The 24641-nt window shown below is 49.0% G+C and overlaps 7 protein-coding genes across 7 annotated transcripts; 3 read left to right on the top strand and 4 right to left on the bottom strand.

Moving 5' to 3' along the window:
* Nucleotides 1–271: 271 nt before the first annotated feature.
* BDV38DRAFT_245002 (uncharacterized protein) lies at nt 272–4694 on the top strand. The gene is made up of 2 exons (XM_032054411.1): nt 272–3753; nt 3813–4694. Exons 1-2 carry the CDS (start codon nt 417–419, stop codon nt 4220–4222), a joined length of 3747 nt encoding a protein of 1248 aa, XP_031914335.1. The 5' UTR covers nt 272–416; the 3' UTR covers nt 4223–4694.
* Nucleotides 4695–4755: 61 nt separating this feature from the next.
* Nucleotides 4756–12789, bottom strand: BDV38DRAFT_244997 (acetyl-CoA carboxylase ACC1). The gene is made up of 3 exons (XM_032054410.1): nt 11911–12789; nt 11665–11835; nt 4756–11607 (listed from the first exon to the last, which is right to left on the bottom strand). Exons 1-3 carry the CDS (start codon nt 12049–12051, stop codon nt 5068–5070), a joined length of 6852 nt encoding a protein of 2283 aa, XP_031914334.1. The 5' UTR covers nt 12052–12789; the 3' UTR covers nt 4756–5067.
* Nucleotides 12790–12885: 96 nt separating this feature from the next.
* Nucleotides 12886–13847, bottom strand: BDV38DRAFT_244996 (uncharacterized protein). The gene has a single exon (XM_032054409.1). The coding sequence runs from the start codon at nt 13400–13402 to the stop codon at nt 13130–13132; it is 273 nt and encodes a 90-aa protein (XP_031914333.1). The 5' UTR covers nt 13403–13847; the 3' UTR covers nt 12886–13129.
* Nucleotides 13848–15296: 1449 nt separating this feature from the next.
* On the bottom strand, nt 15297–16760 carry nde1 (nuclear distribution protein NudE; the record flags this gene model as incomplete). The annotated part of the gene is made up of 1 exon (XM_032057197.1): nt 15297–16760. One exon carries the CDS (start codon nt 16758–16760, stop codon nt 15297–15299), a length of 1464 nt encoding a protein of 487 aa, XP_031914332.1.
* A 1558-nt stretch (nt 16761–18318) lies between these two features.
* BDV38DRAFT_270737 (cysteine hydrolase family protein) lies at nt 18319–19699 on the top strand (the record flags this gene model as incomplete). The annotated part of the gene is made up of 4 exons (XM_032057196.1): nt 18319–18425; nt 18521–18945; nt 19009–19140; nt 19197–19699. The coding sequence occupies 4 exons, from the start codon at nt 18319–18321 to the stop codon at nt 19697–19699; spliced, it is 1167 nt and encodes a 388-aa protein (XP_031914331.1).
* A 1197-nt stretch (nt 19700–20896) lies between these two features.
* On the bottom strand, nt 20897–21700 carry BDV38DRAFT_244985 (TRAPP subunit TRS20). The gene is made up of 2 exons (XM_032054408.1): nt 21496–21700; nt 20897–21420 (listed from the first exon to the last, which is right to left on the bottom strand). The coding sequence occupies exons 1-2, from the start codon at nt 21684–21686 to the stop codon at nt 21036–21038; spliced, it is 576 nt and encodes a 191-aa protein (XP_031914330.1). The 5' UTR covers nt 21687–21700; the 3' UTR covers nt 20897–21035.
* Nucleotides 21701–22493: 793 nt separating this feature from the next.
* On the top strand, nt 22494–23999 carry BDV38DRAFT_270735 (bile acid:sodium symporter family protein; the record flags this gene model as incomplete). Its single annotated transcript, XM_032057195.1, has 5 exons — nt 22494–22536; nt 22618–23083; nt 23169–23397; nt 23461–23909; nt 23975–23999. The coding sequence occupies 5 exons, from the start codon at nt 22494–22496 to the stop codon at nt 23997–23999; spliced, it is 1212 nt and encodes a 403-aa protein (XP_031914329.1).
* Between the last annotated feature and the right edge of the window lie 642 nt (nt 24000–24641).

Below are 24641 nucleotides of genomic sequence, written 5' to 3'. Positions count from 1 at the left end.
AGGATGTGGCTTGTGCAGGCGATGCATGGATGTCATGCATGCGCCACTGCTAGAGAAATGGCCAATCATTGACGTATACACCTGTAGCCTGGGAATCGCGGCTGCCTGCCACGTGATGCGCCAAGCTTGCGCGGACTTGTGGCTTGGCGATGGAGGCTTTACTGCACTCGCCACTCCCTATTGGTTAGGCAACAGAATTCCTGCCCACCTTCAATCTATTCTTATTCCTCCTGTCGCTCTTTGCCCCTCGACTTTGATATCTACTGAACATTTGTTGAAGCTGCGCGACCAAACACTCCTAGCAACAACAGTTTTTGAGATCATGCAATGTCACTGGTAACGGCAGCGTGTTATCTGCCCATGCTCTGAATCCCTGTTGAATCTTACAATTCGTCCCGGACAGCCTGCGCGCCAAGATGTCCGTTCTCCGTCATGGAGGTTCGTACCTCCAGCGACGCCTTACCAAGATGTATACAGATACCAAGACCTCTTGCGAGAGTGTAACGACTGCTTCGAAAGCTGTTGATGACCCGGAACTAGTTGCTCTTCACCGGAGTTTTCGAACACAAAGAGACAGGCTTCTGGCATGGGGTCTAGATTGGAGCGACGCCAGCGCTGCGCAGCCGAATGACATCGATGAATCATTAACACAAGCTGGCTACAGCGATGTTGTTGCCAGTGTCATGTCTTCTATTCAAGAGCTTCTCAATGAAGCAGAACGCATTCAGCATGCAGGGACTTCCGACCTACCCCCCAAAGGCGCTCGGTCAGACCCACCCTCGAAAGATGGTCTTAGTAGTCTGCCGCTCAAGACGCACTGGACTGACGAAGATATCAATCGGTCTAAGCACCTTCTCGCCGACCTAACGGCTTGTATTGATACCCTTTATGACCTGTCCCGCTCGCGACGCAACATGACCTCTAGTGGGCAGTCGGCTATTAAGGCCCGCTCACGACAATACCCTGGGTCAACAGCAGAGGATACTATTTACACTGTTTTCCCGGATTCGAAATCATATCATGGCGCCTCTATTGACTCCAAACACCCCAAGACACAGCTTGATACATTTGAATATTCATCGTTTCCCAATCGCGCCGCCACAGCCCTCGAAAAGCCACAACTCGATAAGTCATTAAGCAAGATATCCCTAACTACGAACCACTACATTATTGATCGTTCGGCTCTGCAGCTGTCCGGGGCATCCCACGACAATAGCCCCCCGCCTTACGAAATGGTAGCCGCCTCCACTAATTCGCGAGCCATTGGGCGCATGAAGACATCAGCATCACCTTTTCTGCGGGGTGCGAAAGATTCCACTGTGACCATTCTGGTTGAGTTTACTCCCATGATGCTTGAGAACTCGGGGGCATCTACAGCACCAGGAATTCAACGGTTGGACCATGTGCATCAGACACTTGACCAGCTTGTCCAAAACGCCCGTGTTTCCCATCTGGGCTTATTGAAGTTTCTCGGCTACTATGTTGATATGCCAAACTCCCGATACGCCTTTATCTATCAGATGCCAGTTGACTACTTTCCCTTCTTACACAACCCTACCGACCTCTTGAACGGGCTAAAACCCAAGCCTTTGTTGTCGCTCTTTGAGTCGGGTGAAGAATATCACGTCCCCAACCTAGAAACTCGTTTTCGCTTGGCTTATGACCTTTTAATGGCTGTGTTACAACTACGGAGCCAGAACCTTGTGCATGGAAATATAAATAGCAGCAATGTTCTTATCTTCCCTGGGTTGACAAACTCAAATACCGATGAAGTTGGGCTCACAGAGAACTTGCGACGTCCTTACCTGACCTCGTTCGCTCAGTTTTCCGGGACCAGTTCATCACCTGAACCTCTTTCATCGAGCATGTATCGTCATCCAGATGATAAGAGGTCTCTGGGAGATGACGCTTCCTGGGCATATGACCTTTACTCGCTTGGCCTGGTATTGATGGAAATCGGGCTATGGACGCCTATCAGCCGTTTGTGGAAGATGAAATACAACAACTCTATGTTCAAACAAAGAATAGAGAATGTTTATCTTCGGAAGCTGGGTCCCAAGTGCGGTAGCGCATACCTTCATGTGGTACAGCTCTGTTTAGACGCACCCAACTTCCATCTTTCAACCCAACCGTTCGATGATTTTAACCTCAGGATTCCTCAGACATTTCACTATCCTGTGCTAGATCTGTCCGAGCCTGACAGTATCTTCTCGTTCTCCATGAACTTCATATACACTATGTCCAAGATCGTTTGGTCTTGCTGCAGGATCGATCTTTTCTCGGCACCCGGAGCTGAGGAGCTGGACGATTGCCTCCCACTTGCTCTTGTTCCAGGATCCGAGCCCGCGGCTACGAAAGAGCCTGTCAAGGACTACAACCCCACTCCCGAGCCATTTGTTCCATATACCGAACCGTTTGCCACGCTTCCCACTGCCGAAATGAAGCTAATAAGAGAAAAGATGGGCTTAGACGAGAGGAAAGTGCGGAAGAGAACGTTTAAGAAACTCACCAATGTTGAAATACCTCAGGAGCATCTCAACGAGTGGAACTTTCAAATGTTACCTCGATTGAGAAAACTCCTCCAAAAAATATTAAAAGACTCATCTGAGTCGTGCAGCGTCACTCTCATGATGACAGGCGAGGCTCCTGAAAGTGCCAGGACGACAATCTGCGTGACGTGTGCTAGCGCAAAAAAGGTTAGGGCTGCCTTGAAAAAATACTTCGTTCTCGATCGGGAAGATTGGGACTTGATCGTTCTTCGGGGCGACATTCAACGCTCAAAAGTCCCTCGGAAGAAACGTCGTAGGCCAGCAAAATCTGGACCGGAAAGAACCGACATGCCTGCATCTTTTCATCCGGACCCAAATCCTTGCTATCAGCCCCGGCCTCTCTGCGGTGCCTCCATAGGTGCCTTCATGAATGAAGAGCACTTACCTCCGGTAACTTATGGTGGGGCCATTCTGGTGGACGGAATGCCATATGGTATGACAGTGCATCATATGTTGGAGTCGCCCAGTGATCAGGAGGACTGCGAGGATGAAGATCCCGGTGCTCCTCTCCGGTCGGCAGGGAACTGGCCTCGAGACCCTGCACCTCAGGAAACAGAGTTTATGTACAGCTGGTGTGATGAAAATCCGTCGGAACTTGAACTTGAGATCTCAGAAGATGAGGACGGCGACGATAATTCCATTTCCCTTAGCCTAGAAGGGACCTACGACGACTTCAACCTCTCCGATGGCTTCTCCTCAGATGAAGACGCATTTGACATTGATGAGGATGAAGACTCGGCCTCAGTAGGTGACACGGCTGGTATTGATCCAGGCGACGAGCCACCCTTGTTCGTCACACAGCCAGCGATCGATGACGTCCATGAAGATTTTTTCCCATGCCCCGAAGATCGTGACGATGAACATCTAGCCTCTCACTCTCTTGGGTTTGTCCATGCTTCTTCTGGTGTCAGGCGCTGGACACGCAAAGGCATCAAACATGAAATTGATTGGGCCTTGATCAAGATTAACGATGATCGGATCGATGCCCGTAACATAGTGTTCAGTCAGCATCCTCTGCAACAAACTGAGACCATTTATTTGAACGATATTGCACGCCTAGAAGACCTTGGTGGCTTGAAAGTTCATTGTTGCGGTCGAACCAGCGGCTTGCAAACTGGGCAGATATCTCGAGCAATGACAATTGTAAAACTCCACGGCCGACAGACTTTCTCGACGAGTTTCTGTGTAGACGGGAACTTCGGTGGTAAGTAAGCATACCCAGGAGCCCTGGTTGCGTTGGATGTCCCCGCTAACTTATTCTAGTTCCCGGCGACTCAGGAGCATGGGTCTTCGAAAAGTCAACCGGTCGAGTATGCGGCCACGTCCTAGCTTGGTCAGAGAAAAGCCACACGGCATACATCGCCCCAATGGAAGTCATGTTAGAGGACATCGCCCGCACCTTGGACGCGACATACGTCAGCCTACCAGGCTATCCACATGAGTCTTTCCCGTATCCCACGCCCGGCTCCTCCCACTTTGAACCTCAGAACCCGAGATATCGCGCTCCGCTCCCACTACCAGAGGAGCTTCCAGTTGGTATCGGGCGTCTACGTTTAGAGGACCCTAGTATGGGCCCGGCGCACCCCAGCCGAGCTCGAGAGGTCTCCACCCCTTATCGAGGACTGCCACCCATCCTGACCCCACCCCGCAGCTTGGAGAGGCAGCTCGCATAAACTTCCATTTATCGTTTTTCTTTCCTTTACTCTGTTATATCCATCTTCATCCCGTAGCTTCCTGTTCTTTATACCCCTTCTTTCCCTTTTCCTTTTTTTTTAAGTTGCTATCTGGAACCCTATATGTCGTCATTCGTGACTCTTGGATTTGGCCCGGCATTCTGCGATTCTGTTCCTACCTGTTATTTATGGTTATGATTATACATGAGTGGATGGGAAAGAATTAAATAATACCCCCTTGCGCATTTGTTACATAGTTTCTAATCTCACTTTCAGACAATGAGCGATTAACTTCCTCGGGCATATAATAGTCTCTGCCTTTGTCTCTCTCATTCTACTTTGTGATCAGGGACAAGATTCCATCTTCTTGAAATTGACGTCTGGAGAAACAAAGTTGTACATAAGACTGGCTTAAATATACTCGATAGTCATTCAATAATCTCTTTACATACTACTACTACTACTACTACTACTACTACTACTACTACTACTGTACAATTGTTTTAAATTTACAACAGCGCCAGTCGAATTTTTAAATATCCAAATGCTGTGTCGTAAGCCTAGAGACCAAGTTGCTACTCTAATATCTTAAGGTACTTTTAATATCTTAAGGTGCTTTTAATATCTTAAGATTAATTTGTTTAACTAGAATGTACTGAACACATAAGGATAAATGCTTGATAGCTGACATAAACACATCAAAAAGAAATACAAAAACATACACCTCCGAAAAGCCGAACCCCGATCCCTGCCTCGTGCTCATTGCTCAAGTGCATGACTATATATGATATAAAAGAAAAACAAAACATGGGACCATCCAGACAATCCAATACTTAATGAAGGATTTATGACGAAAGGTACTTGAGAACAGCTTCCTTCTCCTCGACAGGCAGCATGCTCAGGACTTGCTGCACACCCTTCAATCCACCGTCCTTGTTGCCGATAAGCAATTGCGCAACATCTGCAGCAACGGATTCGGTCTTGAGGGATTCAATCTTTGCCTGAATGAGCTTCTTGTTTTCTTCATACCACAGGGCTACGCGTTGGTCATCGCGCTCCAATTCGTCATCAAGCATTCCAGTCCAGGTACGCAAGGTGCGAAGGTGAATCGAGCGAGCGGATTCAGTAGAAGAGACGGTTCCAGCTGGGATGGTCGGGATGGCACCACTGCTGGCGTCGCGGGGTGCGGGAGATGGTGCCGCAGCAACCATGCGCTTGATGATAAGTTCCTCGCTGAGACGACGACGCACACGCCAGTAGAAGAATCGACGTGCGTTCTTCCATGTAAGCGGCCGACGAATAGTGTTCTTGGCCTCCATGCGGCCAGCACGATCATGAAGATCAGCAAACTGCAGAGCAATCTGCAAATAGACAGGCAGAAGTTGCTCCTCGCGGGTAGCCATCTTGGTCTTGATCTCCGACAACTGCTCCTTACTGAGCGACGGGTCTTCAAGAGAGCGTCGGAGCTCACCATAAGTAGCATCCAGGCGAGCCATTGTATCCAACTGCTTGTCACGGCGGTATTTGATGTTAACAATACCCTCAGGCTCGAGGACACCACCGCGAGCTTCCTCATCAGCGTACATCTCCATTTGGTCCGGATTGATTGTTGGGTCAATGACGACCCAAGAACCACCACGGAGTTCACCGAAGGGCGGGATGTAGACGAAAATGGGCTGCTCATACTTGACCAAAGCATCGACGATGTACGAACCATACTTAAGAACCTCATTGTACATGTCGCGCTGTCCACCCGAGAAACCTCTCCAGTTGGCCAGGATCATTACGGGCAGTTGTTCACCGTTGTTGAAGTCACGAAGGGCTTGAGCTGTCTTGAAGGCAGAGTTAGGGTACCACACGCCACCGGCTTCGGTGCTAATCATCTCCATCGAGTCAGGGTTGGCCGGGTCGGCTGGAGTAACGTTCTCCACCGAGCGAGTCTCAACAGCGATGACACCCATAGGGATACCACCCAGTCGTGCGCGACCAACGACAACGGTACGAGCCCAACCGCCAAGAGCTTCTTCAAAAGACCCAGTATCAAACAAACCAGGAAGGAAGCCCTCCTCATCCTCTTTACCGGCAATGAGCCAGCGGGGGTCATAGGCCTGCTTGGAAGGAGGATAGTACTCGATGTCACGGTCCCAGTTGTCCGACCAAGGACGGATGGGATTAGGCGATCCCTTCCTGTCAGGAACGAAGGACATCCATTCAACGATCTTCTGCACACCTTCGAAGTCATCATTAGCAGTCATGTGCGAAACTCCGTTCCTGTACATAATCTGCGTTCCACCAAGTTGGAGGTTGGATGTGTAAACCTCTCTGCCCAACAGTTTGTTAATGGCCGGAGCACCTGTGAGGATAATTGGCTGGCCCTCAACCTGAATAGCTCTTTGTCCGAGACGCACGAGATAGGCACCGATACCGACCGAACGGCAAGTGACCAGAGTGATCGTGAAGATGTCTTCATAAGCCTTGGAGGTGGCACCTGCAATTAGACCAGAGCCCTTAAGACATTCAACACCAAGGCCGTCCTTGGCACCGATGATAGTGGTGATCTTGTGCCGCTCTTCACCTTCATCGTTGATCAGCTCAGTGATAACTTCCTTTTTCTTGTTCGCGTCGAACTTCTTCTTAACTTCGGGAGTAAGGTAGAGGTACTTGAACCCAGCCTCGGGTCTCTCAGGATCATTCCAAGCGACCGAGAAGTAGGGGATCAGCTCATCAGCCATTCCGATACGGGCTCCCGAGTTGGCAGAAAGGTAGATACGGGGAATTCCAAGCTTTCTTGCCAGCTCGGTACACTTGTGGAAGAACTTGTCCTCCTGTGGACCAAACGATCCAATTTGGAATGTGATATCATTCGCGACGATGATGAATCGCCGTCCACGAGGATATTCAGGGGTGCGGGCAGTCACGAGCCAACCCACCATACCATGCGTGTTTGTACCAGGGCCTCTCGAAATTTCCACCAGATTGTCAGTGTCATCCAGCACAAGCTCGGTGTAGTCGATACATTCACCAACGGGAGGGCGCTGTTCCGCCAATGATGGCACCTTAGCGACAGCTTTGGTCCAGCTATTCTGGAAGGCCTGTCTGAAGAGCTCAGGGAAGTCGTACACATATTGAGTGCCCATCAGATGAGCCTTGTACCGCTTGGGTTGGAGCCACTCCTTGGTGGGATAGGGAGTGGATACAGGGCGCAAATGCATGGATCCGAGCTTGTTGGTACCACCAATGCTGTGGAAGACCCATTCGCCCTTTTCGGACTTCTTCTCAATGTAAAGTTCCACCTGAATGATGAAACCATAGGTGTTGGTGATGATCACACGCAGAGGGTATGGTACTCCAGTGGTGGGGTCAGTGCACAGGATACGGATCTCAGCACCAGTAACGCGAAGTCGCCAGAGGCGACGGCCGAAACGATCCAAAAAGCCAGCCAAAGCCTCCTCGACGTCCTTCGGCTGCAGGTTGAACACAGGAGAGAAGTTGATGAAGATGTGGTTCAGATCAGAGTTGTTGTTGCCAATGATCTCGAGAGCGTCCAAGATATCGTTCATCAATCGGTCAGCCTCAGAGATCAAATATTCAGCCGTAGGAATATCGTCACGAAGGCGGCCCGGGCGCACCACCGCACGCACAAAGTACCGCTTGTCCAAGGCCTTGTCACTCTCCGGACCCTTGCCAATGGCTTCATAGACGTGAATGTTACGGTTTTCCGTGAAGACTGGCTTGATCTTAAACTTGGACAAACGGCCGAGTTCCAGCTGGAACGCCAGAGCAGGCTCGCTGTGACGGATGCTCTCATCCTCCTCGTAAGTAGGTCCTCGGAAAGTGTAGTAGCCTGGGTAGATGCCATTCTTGCCACAGATAAAAGTCACGCGGCGGATGCGACGAGCAAGCAACTCATCCTTGACATCAGCCAGAATTGTATTGATTTGAGATACAATCTGTGTATCGTCTAGGTCTTCAACATCACGGACAGCGACATTGCAAACACCAGTCAGCTCGTTGTCGCTTTCAATTCGAGGGGCCGGTCGACGCTTGCCCTCCAGTGTGGCAAGAAGGCCATTATCAGAAGGCTTCTTTGCCTTTGAGCCAGCCCGAGGGAAGACCTCCAGGGCTCTAGCCAGGTATTCCTCGGCATCCTCCAAGTACTGAACTGGGAGAAGGACACCCTTTCTGGTAGGCTCGTTGCTTCCATCATTAACCAGATAGGACATGTCACTGATGGAGTTCAGCCTGCGGAAGGGGTTGCTCTCCGCTGTCGGGGTGCTTGGAGTGGACGGGTGCGTCGACGTGACGCCGCCAAACTCAGGTTGTCCAAGCTTATCAAGCGTGAAGTCCCACGAAAGCAGTGGTGGCTCGCCGGAAGAGTGATACTGGATGCCTTTCAAGGTGTAAGCACGGTAGGCACGGCGAACATAGACCTCGAGAGCAGCCAGCGTGACCCAGGCATCTTGATGCACGAAGAATCGAGGCAGCACATCGAAAACAGTGTACTTCGAATCGACCACCTCCTTCAGCACGCCGAAATCGGGTTCGCGATGGTCCCAACCGGTCTCACCGTAGCGCGACTCAACAACCGAGGAACGCAAAATTAGTTCCATTTGCGAGAGGCGTTCCTCCAAAGAGGGAAGAGCGCACTGGATAAGAACCTCACGTGCCTTCAGAGTGACCTTAGCGGCGGATCGGGATTCGAGTTCTGTGAGTTTCTGGAGAATCGGCTTGAAGTGCTTGCTAACGTTGCCGACGCCAGGTTGGTTGGGACGGTACATTGCCAGAATGGCAAGGATCAGATTATTCTTGGCACCAATGCGACTGTGGGAGAGTACAGTCTGGACAACGCTGATGATATCATCCTTATGCTCGTCTCTGAGTTTCAGGATAGCATCTTCGTCACGAGTGTTGCGACCAGAGAATAGCTTCTCTACCTCGTAGTACTGCTCCAAGAGTCCAATGAAGACATTGAATTCGTTGGTCTTCAGTCCATCGATATACTTGTTGATGACTTGCTCCAGAGGCAAGAGGGTTGTTCTCAGGATTTCAGCGTCTGCAGGATTGAGGTTTTCTTCGATAAATCGAGTAATAGTCTTCTGAAGCTGCTTGGCCGGGAACTCAGTCTTGCGGGCGCGTGCACGATCGACAATGTTTTGAAGCTGAGTGTCCAGTCTCTGAGGCATACGAGAGTGCAGAGCAGAAGATTGAGCATTCCACTCTCCATAGGGAAGCTCAGGATCCCGGAGGACTTCCACAAGCTCCTTGAGCGTGGTACTCATGATTACTTGGTTATCGAATCCTCGCAGAATGTTTTCCAGGATGCTATGGAGCAGGAAGAACCTCTGTGGAGGCTTGTTACCTACAACCTGGGGAGGGCCAAGATCCGGCAACTGCCCGGTGAACGGTTGTGCATGTTTGACACGGGAAGGATCATCTAAGGCGAGGATGCCGAGGATATCACCGGCCTCCAAAGTAGCACCAGGCTGCTTGATCAATTGCACAATTCCGTCTTCCTGAGCGATCAAAGGCATGTACATCTTCATTACCTCAACCTCAGCGAAGGCCTGACCAGCCCGGACATGTTCACCATTCTCAACAGTGAACTTGACGAGCTTTCCGGGAGATGGCGTGCGGAGCTGTGTCGGGTCGTTCTCTTGCTCTAGCAGGCAGGTCTTACCGTCGACACTGAGGCGCGTCGCAGCCGCTTCCTCCTTCCAGTAGACGTTGTGACTGCGACCGTTGAGGAGGACCAGCAAGCCACCATCGGCCAGCGCACGGACGCCGACAGAGCATTTAGATCCGTTGATGAACAGGTGGTAACTGTCCAAGCTTGCCCTAGTGGCGGTGAACTTGTAGCGCAGACCTTCGTAAATGAAATCAACAGGGAAAACGGTCTTCAAGACGTCCTTCGAGGGCACCTGACCCTTCTCGAGACCCTTCCGATACTCCTCCACACCTGCTTCGCTGGCCTGGTGTGCCTTAGTAACCGCACCACACAACACGGCAACAATGGGATCAGGGCGTTCAGCGGTAAGCTTGTTGGTGATCAGCTGATCAAGCCATCCAGTCGTGATTGTGTTGTCCTCGAATGCAGGGGTTTCCAGTAGCTTAATCAAGTACTCCACAGTCGTCCGGAAATCACCACGGATACTCAATTCCTTCAAAGCGATAACCATGTGTTTCCGTGACGCAGAACGATTCTCACCATAGGCGAAAATATGACCGAACTGACTGTCTGAGAAACTGTGAATACCTCCAGCCGTACCGACAGAGAAGTAACCCCAAACATTGGACGAACTGCGGAAGTTCAGTTCGTGCATGGTACCACTGGAAGGCTTGAAACCCTCGCCTGGATCTTCGGAGGTGATACGGCAAGCAGTAGTATGTCCCTTAGGTTGCGGGCGACGCTGCGTCTTGTAGCTTTCTTCGTTGGAGAAGTCGAAGTCAATCTCGGAAGACGTGTTCGGGTCCACACCATAAAGCAAGCGAATATCGCGAATCCGGTGCAGGGGAATACCCATAGCAATCTGAAGTTGCGCAGCTGGCAGGTTGACACCAGAAACCATTTCAGTTGTAGGGTGCTCGACTTGGAGACGAGGGTTCAGCTCCAAGAAGTAGAACTTGTCATCTGCATGCGAGTACAGATATTCCACGGTACCGGCTGACACGTAACCAACCAGCTTTCCTAGGCTGACAGCTGCACGCTCCATAGCCTGGAATGTTGCAGGCTTGGCGATTGTTACGGGAGCCTCTTCAATGATCTTCTGGTGTCGCCGTTGGACTGAGCAATCTCGGCCAAACAAGGAGATGTTGTTGCCGTACTGATCGGCCAGCAGCTGAACTTCCAAGTGGCGGGCATTTCCAGCAAGCTTCATGATGAAAATCGGGGATCCAGGGATTTCATTTGCGGCGGCATTATACAAGTTAACGAAGTCCTCTTCACTTTCAACCTTACGGATACCCTTTCCTCCTCCACCTTCGGAAGCTTTGATCATCACAGGGAAACCAATTTCCTTGGCTTTCTGGAGACCTTCCTCCGGTGAGAAGGTGCAACCGCGGTTGTAGACCTCATCGTCAACAGTGACAATGCCCTTGTCGTCGACCTTCACGTCATCGACACCAGTTCCGGACCATGGGATGCAAGGCACACCAGCATGTTGGGCGACAATTGTGGACGAGATCTTATCACCCAGTGAGCGCATGGCCGAGGACGGTGGTCCAATGAAAAGGATTTTCTTGGGAGAAGCAGCGAGAGACTCAGGTAAGCGGGGGTTTTCAGAAGCATGACCCCATCCGGCCCACACGGCGTGGACGTCCATTCGTTCGGCAACATCAACGATCAGCTCGACGTTCGCATAGTTATTGTTATTTGTGCCCCCCGGAACCTAAAAAGTCCGCTGTCAGCGCAAACATCGCAAGTGTAGCCTTCGACCATTCCATACCTCAACATATTGGTCCGCCATACGGATATAATCAGCATTTGCCCGCAAATCTTCTGGCGTTGCCATCACCGTAAACTGAATCGCACGTTCATTGCCGAATGTTTCGTAGGCCCATTTCCGGACCGAACGGATTTCTTTCACAGCTGCGATACCATTGTTGGCGATCAAAACCTGTGAAAGACGATCTTATTAGCTTCAGATGTTTCCTACCAATACACGTTCCAGGACATCGTGGGTTGTTCTCACCGAACTAATTACTGAATGGCCGCCATGCTTGGCCACAAAGTCTTTAACACTGCTCGGCGCTGCAGCTTCAAGGTGGTTACCACCGATAAAATGTGAGGGAAGGTTGTATTGGGTCGTCGAGGTTCCGTTGGTGATGGCCATGATGAAATCAGTGAATTATAGATTATACAATTCCCATGCGAAATATTCAGGTAAAATGTCTAGAATGGTAGAGGTATAATCGAGGTAGGACTCAGGGCGTAATCAGCGGGGAGAAGAGAGAGCTGTAGAAGTGTCTGGATCGTAGTGGTACACGTGCTGAGTAGGGGAGATTAGAATATGAATAACGTAAGAAAAGACCCTCTCTGGAGAAGCAAATAAGCCTCCACACGGCGTCAGAGAAAAGAAGTCGTCAGAAGAAGGGGGGCCACAACAAAGTAAGATGAAAGGTTGTCCCCTAACTGTGAGGTGAGAAAGTAATGTCAGCAATCAAGTCTGGGTACGAAGAGCGAGAAGTACGGGCAATAAAAAAAACCAGAACATGGATGGAAATGGATGGATGGGTGGCCTGGCCTGGCCTGGGGCGGCCAACGTCGCAAACGGCAAGTGGCAGTTCTGGGAACCGCGCAGGGCACCAGGTACGGAACGGTAACTTAAAGGTAGTACTCCGTAGTACCTATGTACCGTAGGTATGTACTCCGTCTCTGTACCGAGTGTAGTGAGGGAGGTTAGGTACGGGAGATCTTACCGCTAATTACCACCTCAACAATATAGTAAGGGATTGAATAAAGAAGAAAAAGGTGAAAGAGGTCCGGAGTATGAGTAGAAAGCAGGAGAAGAGGGGGGGAGAAGGGTTATATTCATTCTCGTCCTTATTTATTTTTATTTTTTTTTTCTTTTCTATTCTCAATGTATCTAGAGGTTCAGTTGTCGAGAAGCACTAATCAAGAAAGGGTTTAGGTAAAGAAACCTGAGTAGGGAAAAAAGTAGCTGTGGGTCAGCGCCAACTTGGGAACAACACCCCAACTTCTTCCCAATGCGCTTGTTGGGCCCCATGACGTTTACTTCCCACCACTTTTTCTTTCCTTCATCAACATTCTCTGCGATCCAATCAGCTGCCCGAAGTGCACGGCGGAACTAGAGATGATTGCTACTACCTACTATGACTAGCCAAGTTTTTAGGTAGTAGGACTCCATTCCAGACCCGATACCAATCAACGTATCGTGATTACTCTTGCCCTTATCTTAGTGTGCATCTGTGATATATAGCCTTTGAGACCACTCTCAAAACCATCACCGCCTCATGATAGCAACCCCTAAGAAATCCTCTAAAAAAAAATTGTAAAACTAGAAGGGAGAGAGGCGTATCCATTGAGTTAATTCTAAGCTCGGAGTCATGAATTAACCAGGCAAGAAAACCTGTAAAAGTCCGTGCTAAACATCCAATGCGAAGAACATGGGTCTCGGCATTTGTATGCCACCTGTACATACTCTCCATCCTCCTATGTCGCATTGGTCATCAGATCTGAGTCCAAGCCCTAGTGATTTATTGCTACCATATTAGACTACTATATTGGTCAACTCCGATACCCCTACAGTTCTACATCTGTGCTCTAGATGGCAGCACGTGCCTTGTTACCAATATAAATCGCGACGACCCGATAATTTTTAACCTGGTGAATAGACCTGGTACAAGTGATTATACTAACATGCTAATTTTGCCGCCTCGCAGCATTCCCTTCGTTTCGCCCTACGGATACATATCCCGACACGCCTCAGTAATCAATACAGGGAGGTGGAGAAAAACTTGTAGCGCGAAGACTTTGTCACGTATTCAAACGACTAAGGCGAGAAAAGAAAAGAAAGAAAAAGAAAAAGAAAAGGAAAAGGAAAAGGAAGGGGAAGAATGAAACGAATGATATGCAAGAGAGGAGAAAAAAGAGAGAGAGAGAGAGAGAAATGCTTCCTAAAACTCAAGGAATACAATTCAACCTACATGCAGCACGGGACCATATTCGCTGACGTGGTGCTCTTTCAAACGAAGAGGTAATAAAAAACTAGTATGGAGTAGAGAGTATATCCTCTGCAGGAGTACGGAGCACGGAGTACTAGACCACTAGATCTCATCCACTAGGCCAAGGCTTTTCAAAACTAGGACAGAAACTAACCTTATTTGAACAGTGTTGACGTCTGAATCCAATCCCGACCAATCTCGGGGGTTTGTCCCGTTGGGACCGAAATGATCGCCCTCATCAAACCCTACCGCTAGTTCTTCATGTTTGCCCAATACATATTATCCGGGGCCTGTCTTCCGAATACCGACGGAGCCCGACAGTTCGGTCTTCGGGGCCTCTTATCGCTCACACTCCTATGGAAATAAATGTTGGGTGCTTCTTCACAATTTGACAGTAGGAAATGAAGACTTGGGTTTCGAGAGAAAGGTTCACCAACAGCGATGATGTTTGCGAAGTTCTAGAACAGAGACCCTAGATGTAACTGTACGGTACCTGGCGCAACACCCTAGGGTTATTCTTCGTTAGTGACATTCCGAACTCCACGGGGCACCTTTCTGTCACTACGTAGTAGGCACTGCTAGTTGTCAGGTAACCAGAATAGAACACATCAACTGTCAACCATCGCCGCGTTTGCAAACTGCCTACACTATATATGACATGTCACAGCACCTAATATCCGGGATATGGATATTCCGTGGATACTGCCTGATCCCGTTGATCATTATCTTTTCGCCACAAAGTCGTATCTCTGCGGGCTTCTACTTTGTATACTTCATAATAAAATATATAAAGAAGGGTGGGGAAGAAGCGATGTTAGGGGACAGCTACGACAAACTACTATGCTTACAGGACCGTTTCATCAAACTATAACTGGGTATTGTCTAACGCCTAAGGCACACTGTAACGACGCAGAAGAAATATACAGCAAAAAGAAAAATAATGCTGAGTCACAGCTTGGACGCCGATGGGGCTCCCTGTAGGAAAACCCCCGGCTGTTAATCGAAGCGCCATCGAACCGGATACACTGCCAAACTCCGCCTTTCACCGAGACTGACTGTACAGGTTATGATGACCAAATGTGGTATAATCGCAGCAGTAATGTCCAGGGGAATCCTTGAATCTATGAACAACTGGCCCAAAAACAAGTCCTCCCGTTGTACCCAAATCCCTCGTGAGAGCTTGCATTTTTGCAAAAAGGGTAGTGATTAGGAAATAAGAAAATGATAGACGGGACAAGGAAAGGTAAATAAGATATTGCAGTCTGAATGGTAATCTGAAATGTATCAAGCGCGCGTACCAGCCGTGAAATCGTGACGCCCTTCGGAGGTTGCCCTAACGTGTATCAAAGGGTAGGCAATAGAAGGAAGAGGTAGTGAAAAATTCACATAGGGCTTAGAAAGTTTCGCCCAAATCGGTAGTGGTCTTAGTCTTCGGATCGGGCGGCCCCATTTGACCCTCCCGTCGATCAAGTCCCGTGCTAGTGCGAAGGCTTCGAGGCGCAGGGATGGATGGAATTCCGCTGGGGGTGCGCTTCTTAAGCCCATTGGGGGTGGAAAACGAAGGCAGACGAGTTTCGCGGACCTCACTGATCTTTGCCCGCATAGACATGTGCATAGAGAGATCCTCGTCTTCGTCAATATGAGACATGCCGTTTATGGGTACATTTTGTCCCGCCGGGTTGCTAAGCGATGACCGCGGTCGCCGACTTTCAGTGGTTGGATTTGTCGAATAATGTCCCAGTGGCGTTTTGGTCCGACTCTGGCGACTTTCAGGTCGAGTCGAAGGTGCAATACTAGGGTGTGTGCTGTGGCTGAACGAACTTGAGTAGCTTGTGCGGCTGCTTGGCCGACTGTTAAATGATGGTCGACTGGTCGAGACATATGATGAGACACCGTCGCCGTGAATTGAGGAGCTAAAGCTGCTGCCACTTAATCGTTTACGAGGCTCCCTGCGAACAGTAATTGTGGAAGCAACAGGACTCTCGCTAACTATTGACCCGGAGCGAGAAGAGACCCGAGATGGTGAGTCAGAGGGTGCCGGGAGTTTCGATTTGGCCGACTGAACCCTTTCTTCCAATTTCTGCATTTTGCCGATCAGGCCACGAATTTGATACAATGAGCCTGACTTGGGCATCCCGGACGACCGAGTGCTGTTGTTACTGTTGGTGGATTTAGAAAGGCTCGGACTGGGCCTGGAGAAACCGGGGCTGGGCCTGGAGAGACTGGGGCTAGGCTTAGAGAGACCGGGGCTGGGCTTGGATAGGCTCGCGCGGGAAGTAGCTGATGAAGTTGAACGGCCATTGCTGTGTGCCGAGGACGTTGCGCGAGAGTGGGCGTGGGATAGTTTCTGAGTCCTGGATCCATGCAAAGATCGAGAGCTATATGACTCGGAACCGGAAGCCTTTTGCCGAGGGAAGCTATGCAAAGATCGAGAGCTATATGACTCGGAACCAGACGCCTTCTGTCGAGGAAACCCAGGAGTCGCATTGATGGACTTGCGCATACTGGTGGACGACTCAGATATCGGCGGCGACGGCGGGGTTGCAGTCGCGGCTATTAGTGACGACTTCATTGGTGGTGTAGCAAAAATAGGAGATGACACAGTCGACAGTCCTGGAGAACGGCCAAATATTTCTGGAGTCTGTGGTGTGGATGGAGTGCGGTGCAAGGGAGCTGGCTTCCTGCGTCGGCCACCGTGGGATTCCGCATTCCGGAGTTTCTCCTGTACAATCTCGGTTTCGACCTTCAGCTCAGACAATTCAGTACGAAGATGCTGGTTCTCAATTCGTAGATTCTCTCGTTCCTGTTCTCCAATTTTGATCTCCTCTTCTAGCAATACGCTTCTCTCAATGGCCATGTTGTATTTCGACTCCAAATCCTCCAGGGATGAAGTCGTATGACGAGCCTGGCGTTCATAGTCATCGTTCGCGACTTCGATGTCACGTAACTTTAACTGTAAAGTCCGGTTGGCATCTCGTAGTGTTGTTATTTCCTTCTGCAGGGTATTCTGAGCGGTGTTGGCTTCTGATTTGGACTGCTTGTACTTGGTCTGCGATAGAGCGACAGATTAGCACTTTTAACGGCCACTGTAGAGCGTCTTAAATAAGGTAGTATATGGGCTCACCTTCCACTCGTCAACCTCGTATCTCAAGTTGTCCACCTTCTCTTTCAACTGACGCTCCCGCTTTTCAGATGCCTCAATGTCCTTCTCCAGCTCCGCTTCCAACTCACGGCTGGAGGACTGAAAGTCGGCCAACTCTGCTTCTAGCTGTTCATACTGTTTCTTGTAGTATGCGAGCTCATCCCGGCTCGAGCTGGTCCCGTTGGGTCGAGAGGAGGTGGAATCATCGGCCGATGGCATTATATTCGCGCCGGCGACTGACGCCGGGGAAGGAGGCGCACGTTCCAGCAAACCACGTCAAAAGATGCCACTGCTGAAGGAATACACACTCAACCAAGACGTTGAATGGTACAGTATATTTCACAAATCCAGCCCGAGATCATTCACAGGAGCCAGTGTTAACAACTGGGTGTCCGGTCGTTATAGTCGTGGAGGGGCCGAGGCGGTGTCGCGATAGTCGGGTTGCGACAGACGTTCGGGCGGGAAAGGAAATAGAAGTAGAAGTAGAGGAAAACAAACAAAAGAAAGGAAAAAAAAAAAAAAAAGGTTCACTGAGACTGAAACAGTCTCAGTAACTTGACTTACCTGTAAGCGTCCCTCACAGAGGGGCAAGAGGGTAAGGGGTTGTGGGCAATGTTTTGGGGGGATGAAGTAAAGGTGCTGATGCTATCCAGATGAGTGGGCAGCAGATGCTGGGCCGTGTCCACGGGACAACAGTACGGGCCCATACGGGAGAATCATAACAACCAATACCACTAAGCTCAATCGGGTCTAGCACCATGACAATTCAATTCCACCGCCTGCGGCTGTGCGTCTTCCGATGATGATCTGTGAGTGACGGACTCTCTGGGGCAATCGAATGCCTCTGGCTTGTCTGGGGCCTGTTTGAAGATAGATCGATTTCGACTTAGATTGTGCTCGGGTGAGTTTGTTCGTCCCTCATCCCATCTCCCATCGCCCGGACTAGCTCGGGTTCTATCTCCCTCAGTCCCTGTTGCCTTTAACCCCCCCTTCCCCCCTTACCAACAATCTATTGTCCTCTTGGAGATCCGCCTCCCGGCTGTCCCCAGAGAACGTTCGCTATGTCCACGCACGATTTAGCTCCGGGTTCACTTCTTATACCATGGATTGCTTCCACGCACTTATTTAGTTCAAGCGTCCGATGTGCTTCATGATGCCCCGTTTTTCTTTTCCTCCGCTGAAAGCTTCATTGTCGCTTTGTATGACTTTGCCGACAATGCTGACGCTTCGTTTCAGACCTCCTCTATCCTACAAAGATACACGGTTTGTTATCATGGCAGACCCCACCGACCTGAATCTCGACGCTCCGAGCGATCTTCAAGATATTCCAGAGATGTCAATGCAACTCCTTCCGCCTCCTGAAGGAACATTTCCTGACAAGTGAGTCTACTCGTTCGTCCATTTGGCTTGGCGGCGGAGATCCCCGCATTGGTATGATGGTGGAGGTGTATACTTATGCTGTGTGACATACGAAGGCCAGCCCTTCTTGCATCAGTGCAGGCACACGGCAAAGCGCACGGGTACAATGTTGTTGTCAAGTCTTCTAGTACTCCCACTGAAAAGAAACCCGGGCGGACTGCAAAGGTATGGCTCAGATGCGATCGGGGCGGACACTATCGTCCGCGCAACGGCCTCACCGAGGAGACGAGGAAACGGCGGCGAACGTCGCGGTTGATGGACTGTCCATTCATGCTGGTCGCAGCAGGAACTCCTGGCATTTGGACGCTGACCGTTCTAAACCCAACACATAATCACGGCCCAGTTGTCGAGAAACCCCGGCAAGCTCCTCATCACAAGGTTCGAAAGGGCCAAGTCGCGGCGGCACCGTATGATTGGCCGCACGACGCGACTTTAACGCCATATACGACTGCGTTAGTGATTATCGATATGCAAAAGGACTGTATGTACTCTCGTCCCGCTATATTCTCTTGTGAATATCGCTCGCTAACGAAACACATCACAGTCTGCTCGCCAGGTGGTTATATGGAATATCAAGGCTACGATATATCAGCTGCCCATGCACTTATCCCTAAGCTACAACATCTTTTGAATGCGTTCCGAGCGTCTGGGTTTCCAGTCTATCATACACGTGAAGGTATGTTAATCATGTACAGCCCCCAAATTTGTACGTTACAGTACTTATCATTTTAGGTCACCGACCCGATCTCTCAACTCTCTCAAGTAGGGAGGCATACCGGTCACGTAATAACGATTCCGGATTTGGGATTGGGTCCCCGGGTCCATTGGGCCGTCTCTTGATCCGGGGTGAGGTTGGCCACGACACCGTTGATGAACTGTATCCGCTTCCCGGGGAGCCAGTCATCGATAAGCCTGGTCGTGGAGCATTTGCTCACACTGATTTCGAGCTTCTTCTCCGAAATAAAGGCATCAAGAATCTGGTAATTGCAGGAGTAACTACCGATGTCTGTGTGTCCACCACTATGCGCGAGGCGAACGACCGAGGGTTCGACTGCGTAGTCTTAGAAGACGGCACGGCGGCCAGTGAGCCTTCACTTCATTCGAGCACGATTGAATCGGTCAAAATGGAAGGTGGAATTTTTGGAGCGGTAGCCAAAGTGGATGATATAGTGCACGCTGTGGAGAACTTCAAAAATAGCACTGTGAAGAAGTTGGCTCCGCAGATGACAGTTTGACAGCTGGTTGGTTAGGCGTTATGATGTATCTTTGAGCGTTTCCTTTTGCCGTTTTACAAGCCATGGGGTTTATCGTGCGGATACTTTTTATTTAGTCTATATGTTAGCGACACGACCGAGATAAATCTCACTTGAACCATTCGAACACCGGTCTAGACGGTTGAAAACCGACAAATGAACACGGTTCATGCATATCTTCCATGTGAGGTAAGAATAAACCCACTGGCATTTTCACACTAGCACGCAACTAGCACTGATCGCGGCGTCTTAAGTTTTTGCTAAGAGCCTACTCTATTACTAGTATTACTGGTATTACGACATGGATATTGTAGGAGTCTTACTAACCCACTATAGAAATCACAGCATGTGACCAGACAAGTCCGAAGTAAAACCTGAGGAACCCTTGACCCTAAGCTGACCTCTACTTAGACTTATGCATGCCAGTGCTATAGATGCTTGTTAACCGTAGTCAATCCCATTGCTTTCGTGAGATCAAATCCTTACTTTACTTTGACTAATATATATCCTCATAGTGCTAATAACCCACCCAAGCCTCTCAAAGTTCCAACGCGACGCCAAGCTTAATTAGTTACCCTAGACAAATCAACAACCTCTCCTATGAACAGTATCCACGATCTAAGATATAAACCTGATCCAAAAATCAGACAACATGTGAACCTAGCCAACTCGGTAACGTTCTACAGTTCAAGTACCTGTAGTAGCTATTTTTATGATCTACACAAATCGCTCTTGCGCGGACTAGTTGACACGGTAACCTCTACGACCAAATTCTGGCATTTGTATAATTCAACTGCTTAGTGGGTTTGTCGCGTATATTTTGTCCTGGTAGTAATAGAATGGGGTGAATCTGCTAGATTTCAGCCTATCAACTTGGACTCAACCTTGGGCTAATATCATGGATGACGGTAGACTGTTGACCTCGGTCAAATATGTATCATGGCGCAGCTGGTTATAGTGTCAGAAATGGCCAAAATCTCACCAAACGTCCATGCTTAAACTTTACGTCCCCCCTCCTTCTGGAACCGATTACTGCGCACTCACTGGCTCTATACTAGATAACTCTGGATAGCCACGAAATGAGTGTTGGACTTCCACCCAATCACAAACATAATTCCGTAGCCAACGCTCACCAGGCGTACGGAGTACATAAGGCAGAATCAGACAGCCATCGGGCCCTTCTGTTGAAATTTTGAATTTTGAAGTAGAATCTAACCATTGACTCCCGAAAAATATACACAAGTAGAATATGCTCAAAGAACAAACAGGTATAAGCAGGAAAGTGGTATTAAGAAAGCGGAAGAAAGAAACAGAGAGATTACAGCCATTTTCTTCCCGCAGCCGTAACCCTCGACCTGAAGACGGGACTCCTAATCTCCATTCCTTGGCTGTAGAATGGGCTCATCACGGTCTTGACATAGTTTTCGTAAACCTCGTTCATGAATTGGCGCACGGCCTCCTCAGTCTGCGGGGAGGTTGGGTTCGCCCCGATTGAACTAGATGACGCGCGACTGGAACTACCACCTCCTAGAGCAGAGGCCGAGAAACTTGCTCCCAGTATCGAAGAAGATCCGCTTCCAGTGGAGGAAGCGGAGGGGAGTTGAGGGGGTTGATGTAAGAGGAGAAATCGGGCGCCGGAGGGAGCGAGGAAGGCAGAGATATAAGCTGACGCGGGGGGATAGGTGTCGATGTGTTTTAGATACCTTCATGTTGTTTTTTGCTTTAGTTTGCGACCTATATCGCATCAAGCAAGCAAGAAACGGAAAGAGGAGACATACAGGTTCCCATTCATCCACTGTGCTTCCTCTACAATGTCCAAACTTGAATGGATGATGAATTGGTTCATGTATTGTGCGGTATCGGGAAAGCGGAAGCGGGCAATTCCATCGCCACCACTTTTGGAGGTGCCGAAGGCGATGTTGAACAAAGGAACATCTGTGGGGGAGAGAATGGTGAAGTAGTAGGACATTTGTATTTGTCAACTTCGCGGGAATATTGGTTCAGAGAAACAATGATGATGTACGAGGAGTAGATAATGGTACATACATCACGTGAGCGATAAGATAACCGTTATCTATATGTACTTGCACGGAGTAAATGGAATGGTTTCTCATTATTGTTCCCACCTTACATAGCGTGACTATTCCTTTCCCGAGTCACTATTTCTTTAGCTTATACGGGTGCAGATTCGACCAGTTCCTGATAATCATATCCTATAGCATAAAGACCTGCCGTATGTGGTGCTGGACCCTGAATATATACATGCATTCTCCCTACATTGCTGGCAACGCGTCCTTTATGCCAGGAAGGGATATCACTTTCAAATGATCTATACTACCCTGTGTATCAGCACTTTGATGGTTATAGTGAACCCACTACACCTTACACCTCAAGATGTGGGATAACTCAATCTGAGCGTTTTACATGCCATATGCATGAGAAGTCTGAAAGGGCCACAATGAGACGCGTCATATCAAGGAGTCTGGAAGTACAAGGAAGGAACAACATGTTGGCTCTTGGCTGGCTTTGTGGGACTACCCCACCCATCGTGATCTCTGAGTGATCCAGTAATTTAGTCACCCCTGGCTTTGATGCTGTCCTGTCTATCAGGGACACTAGGGGATATATAATAGTAGCCCAGATCGCCTTCCTTCTGGCGACCTGACAGAGCTCGCTTGTAACTCATCGCAGCATTTTTGCTTATGTATGATTGCTCCGCAGATCATAGCCCCATTTCACCAACAAGCCACGGGGTTTTATGACTGACAATTCTGAAATGACGCCGGATGGCGTCCCAACTCACTCGCCCCGAAATAGTGGTAAGTACCGGCTAAAAGCTGAAAGTCTTTCCCTTCCTACTTGCTCTCACCCTCGAACGCTAGTTGGTGTCCCGCTAAAAGATGTGAAAGACAACCAGCTTTCCTTGAAATCTTATGGACACCGAGACACTTCTCCGGAGATGCCGAGCGGACCCCGAGCCAACGCCAATGAGAAAAAGCAGCGATGGAGATGGCCACTTAGAATCTGGCACTTAGTGATTGACCAATGGTTTCTTATTGTCATGGGCATCCTGATTGCCTTTGCCTCTCAGGTGCAGGTGCCAAAGTCCCAGCAGCAGATGAAGAAAACCGTCGTCAACTATCTAGCGGTTGCCGTCATTTTCTTCATCAATGGATGCACACTTCCTACCCAGGTTCTAGTAGAAAATCTGAGCCGTTGGAAGGTGCATATCTTCACCCAAGTGCAATGTTATCTCCTGACCTCATCTATTAGCTATGGTATTGTCAGTGTCTGTGCAATTGATAGGTATTTTATGGATCCAGCACTAATGATCGGCATCATAATTCTGGGGTGCCTTCCTACCGCGTAAGTCAACTCAATGAGAAGTTCACGGCTATTGGTTTCCTTTCTGCTGTGAGATAATCGCTAATTCGATGCTAATGGCGTAAAGCATCTCTTTCAATACAATAATGACTAGAAAGGCCAACGGAAATGGAGCCTTGACTATCGCACAGTCGACCATTGGGAATCTTCTTGGTCCATTCCTGACGACAGCTTTAATAAAGCTCTACACCGGCACTGGCTCCTGGTACACAGACATCCTGCCGGAGACCGAAGGATTCACCGAAACCTATCGATATGTCTTTAAGCAGCTGGGGCTTTCAGTTTTTGTTCCACTGGTATGTCCTACATTTCCATTGATAGTATGTGATCTGTTAATACTTATATACCTCCTTGATTAGCTGGCCGGGCAAATCATAGTCAGCGTATATCCACGTCTGGTGAAGATAGTATTCATAGAGTGGAAAATGAACAAACTGAGCTCTTTTGCATTATTAATCGTTATCTGGAGTACTTACGATGGTGCATTCGAATCAGATGCGTTTTCCGGTGTTCAGTCAGATAACATGGTATTCGTTGTCTTTATCTTGATAGCACTGTTTCTGGTGTGGATTGCCATCGCCATTTTGGTCTCATGGCTATGGCTCAGCCGCGAGGACACGATAGCTGTGGCATATCTGGTGCCCACCAAAACTCCGGCGATGGGTGTGCCAATAACGACGATCATGTTTGCGGGGCTGTCTGAAGCCGCTCAGTCTAGGGTGCAGCTGCCCATGGTCATTTACCAAGGGGTCCAAACGACTCTTAGTAGTTTGTTGACTATTCCCCTGAGGAAATGGAAAGCTCCCAAGTCTTCGCGGCGCCGATTGGTGCAGGCTGAGACTTCGGAATTAAACGATCTGTCGCAGGATACAGGCTTACCTACGAGGCCTGCGAATAATAGATCTGTCAGTACCATAGCATGATTGAACTTGGTGGTATCGAGGAAGACTGCGTGACCAAATTTCGATTTTGTTGCATACAGCTCGGCGTTATAAATCATTTACCAGGTATAGCAGATTAATTGTACTGTAAATCTCATGCATTCCTTTTGATATACGATAGACGATTCTAACTGGATAAGAACTGAAACTTTATGGAGCACTTATCAAGATACTACTGAGTGGCCTTTGCTCCTGGGGACAAGAAACCAGCACTCCTGCATCAACACTGAATAAGCCATGTGATTGTATCTGACCACAAACATGCCTCGTACTGCGTTGCTCTATTAGTTCTGCTCATATGACTATGTACACTAAATCCTACGTGGTTTGATCTACAAGTAAATGTGAAAAGTTCAAGTTCACATACTAGTGTCATACAACTCCTCGCAGTTGATAGTCTCCTTAAACAAAACACGGCTTCCAGGACTATTCATAGAGAAAAGAGAGTTTTGTGTGACATTTAGGTCAAAGATAGCAGTTTTTCTTACCCAAGTATAGACATCCCAGAGTCCATAGTCAGTAGCTAAATGACTTACCTGTCCACAAACACCATAGACACCATAAACTCCAAAAGGATTCTATGTAGTAGTATACGATAA

This window comes from Aspergillus pseudotamarii (genome assembly GCF_009193445.1).
Source record: "Aspergillus pseudotamarii strain CBS 117625 unplaced genomic scaffold BDV38scaffold_22, whole genome shotgun sequence".
Taxonomy (NCBI): Eukaryota; Fungi; Ascomycota; class Eurotiomycetes; order Eurotiales; family Aspergillaceae; genus Aspergillus; species Aspergillus pseudotamarii.
Note: the sequence above shows the minus strand (reverse complement) of the source record. Positions and strands in the feature narration are given on the sequence as shown.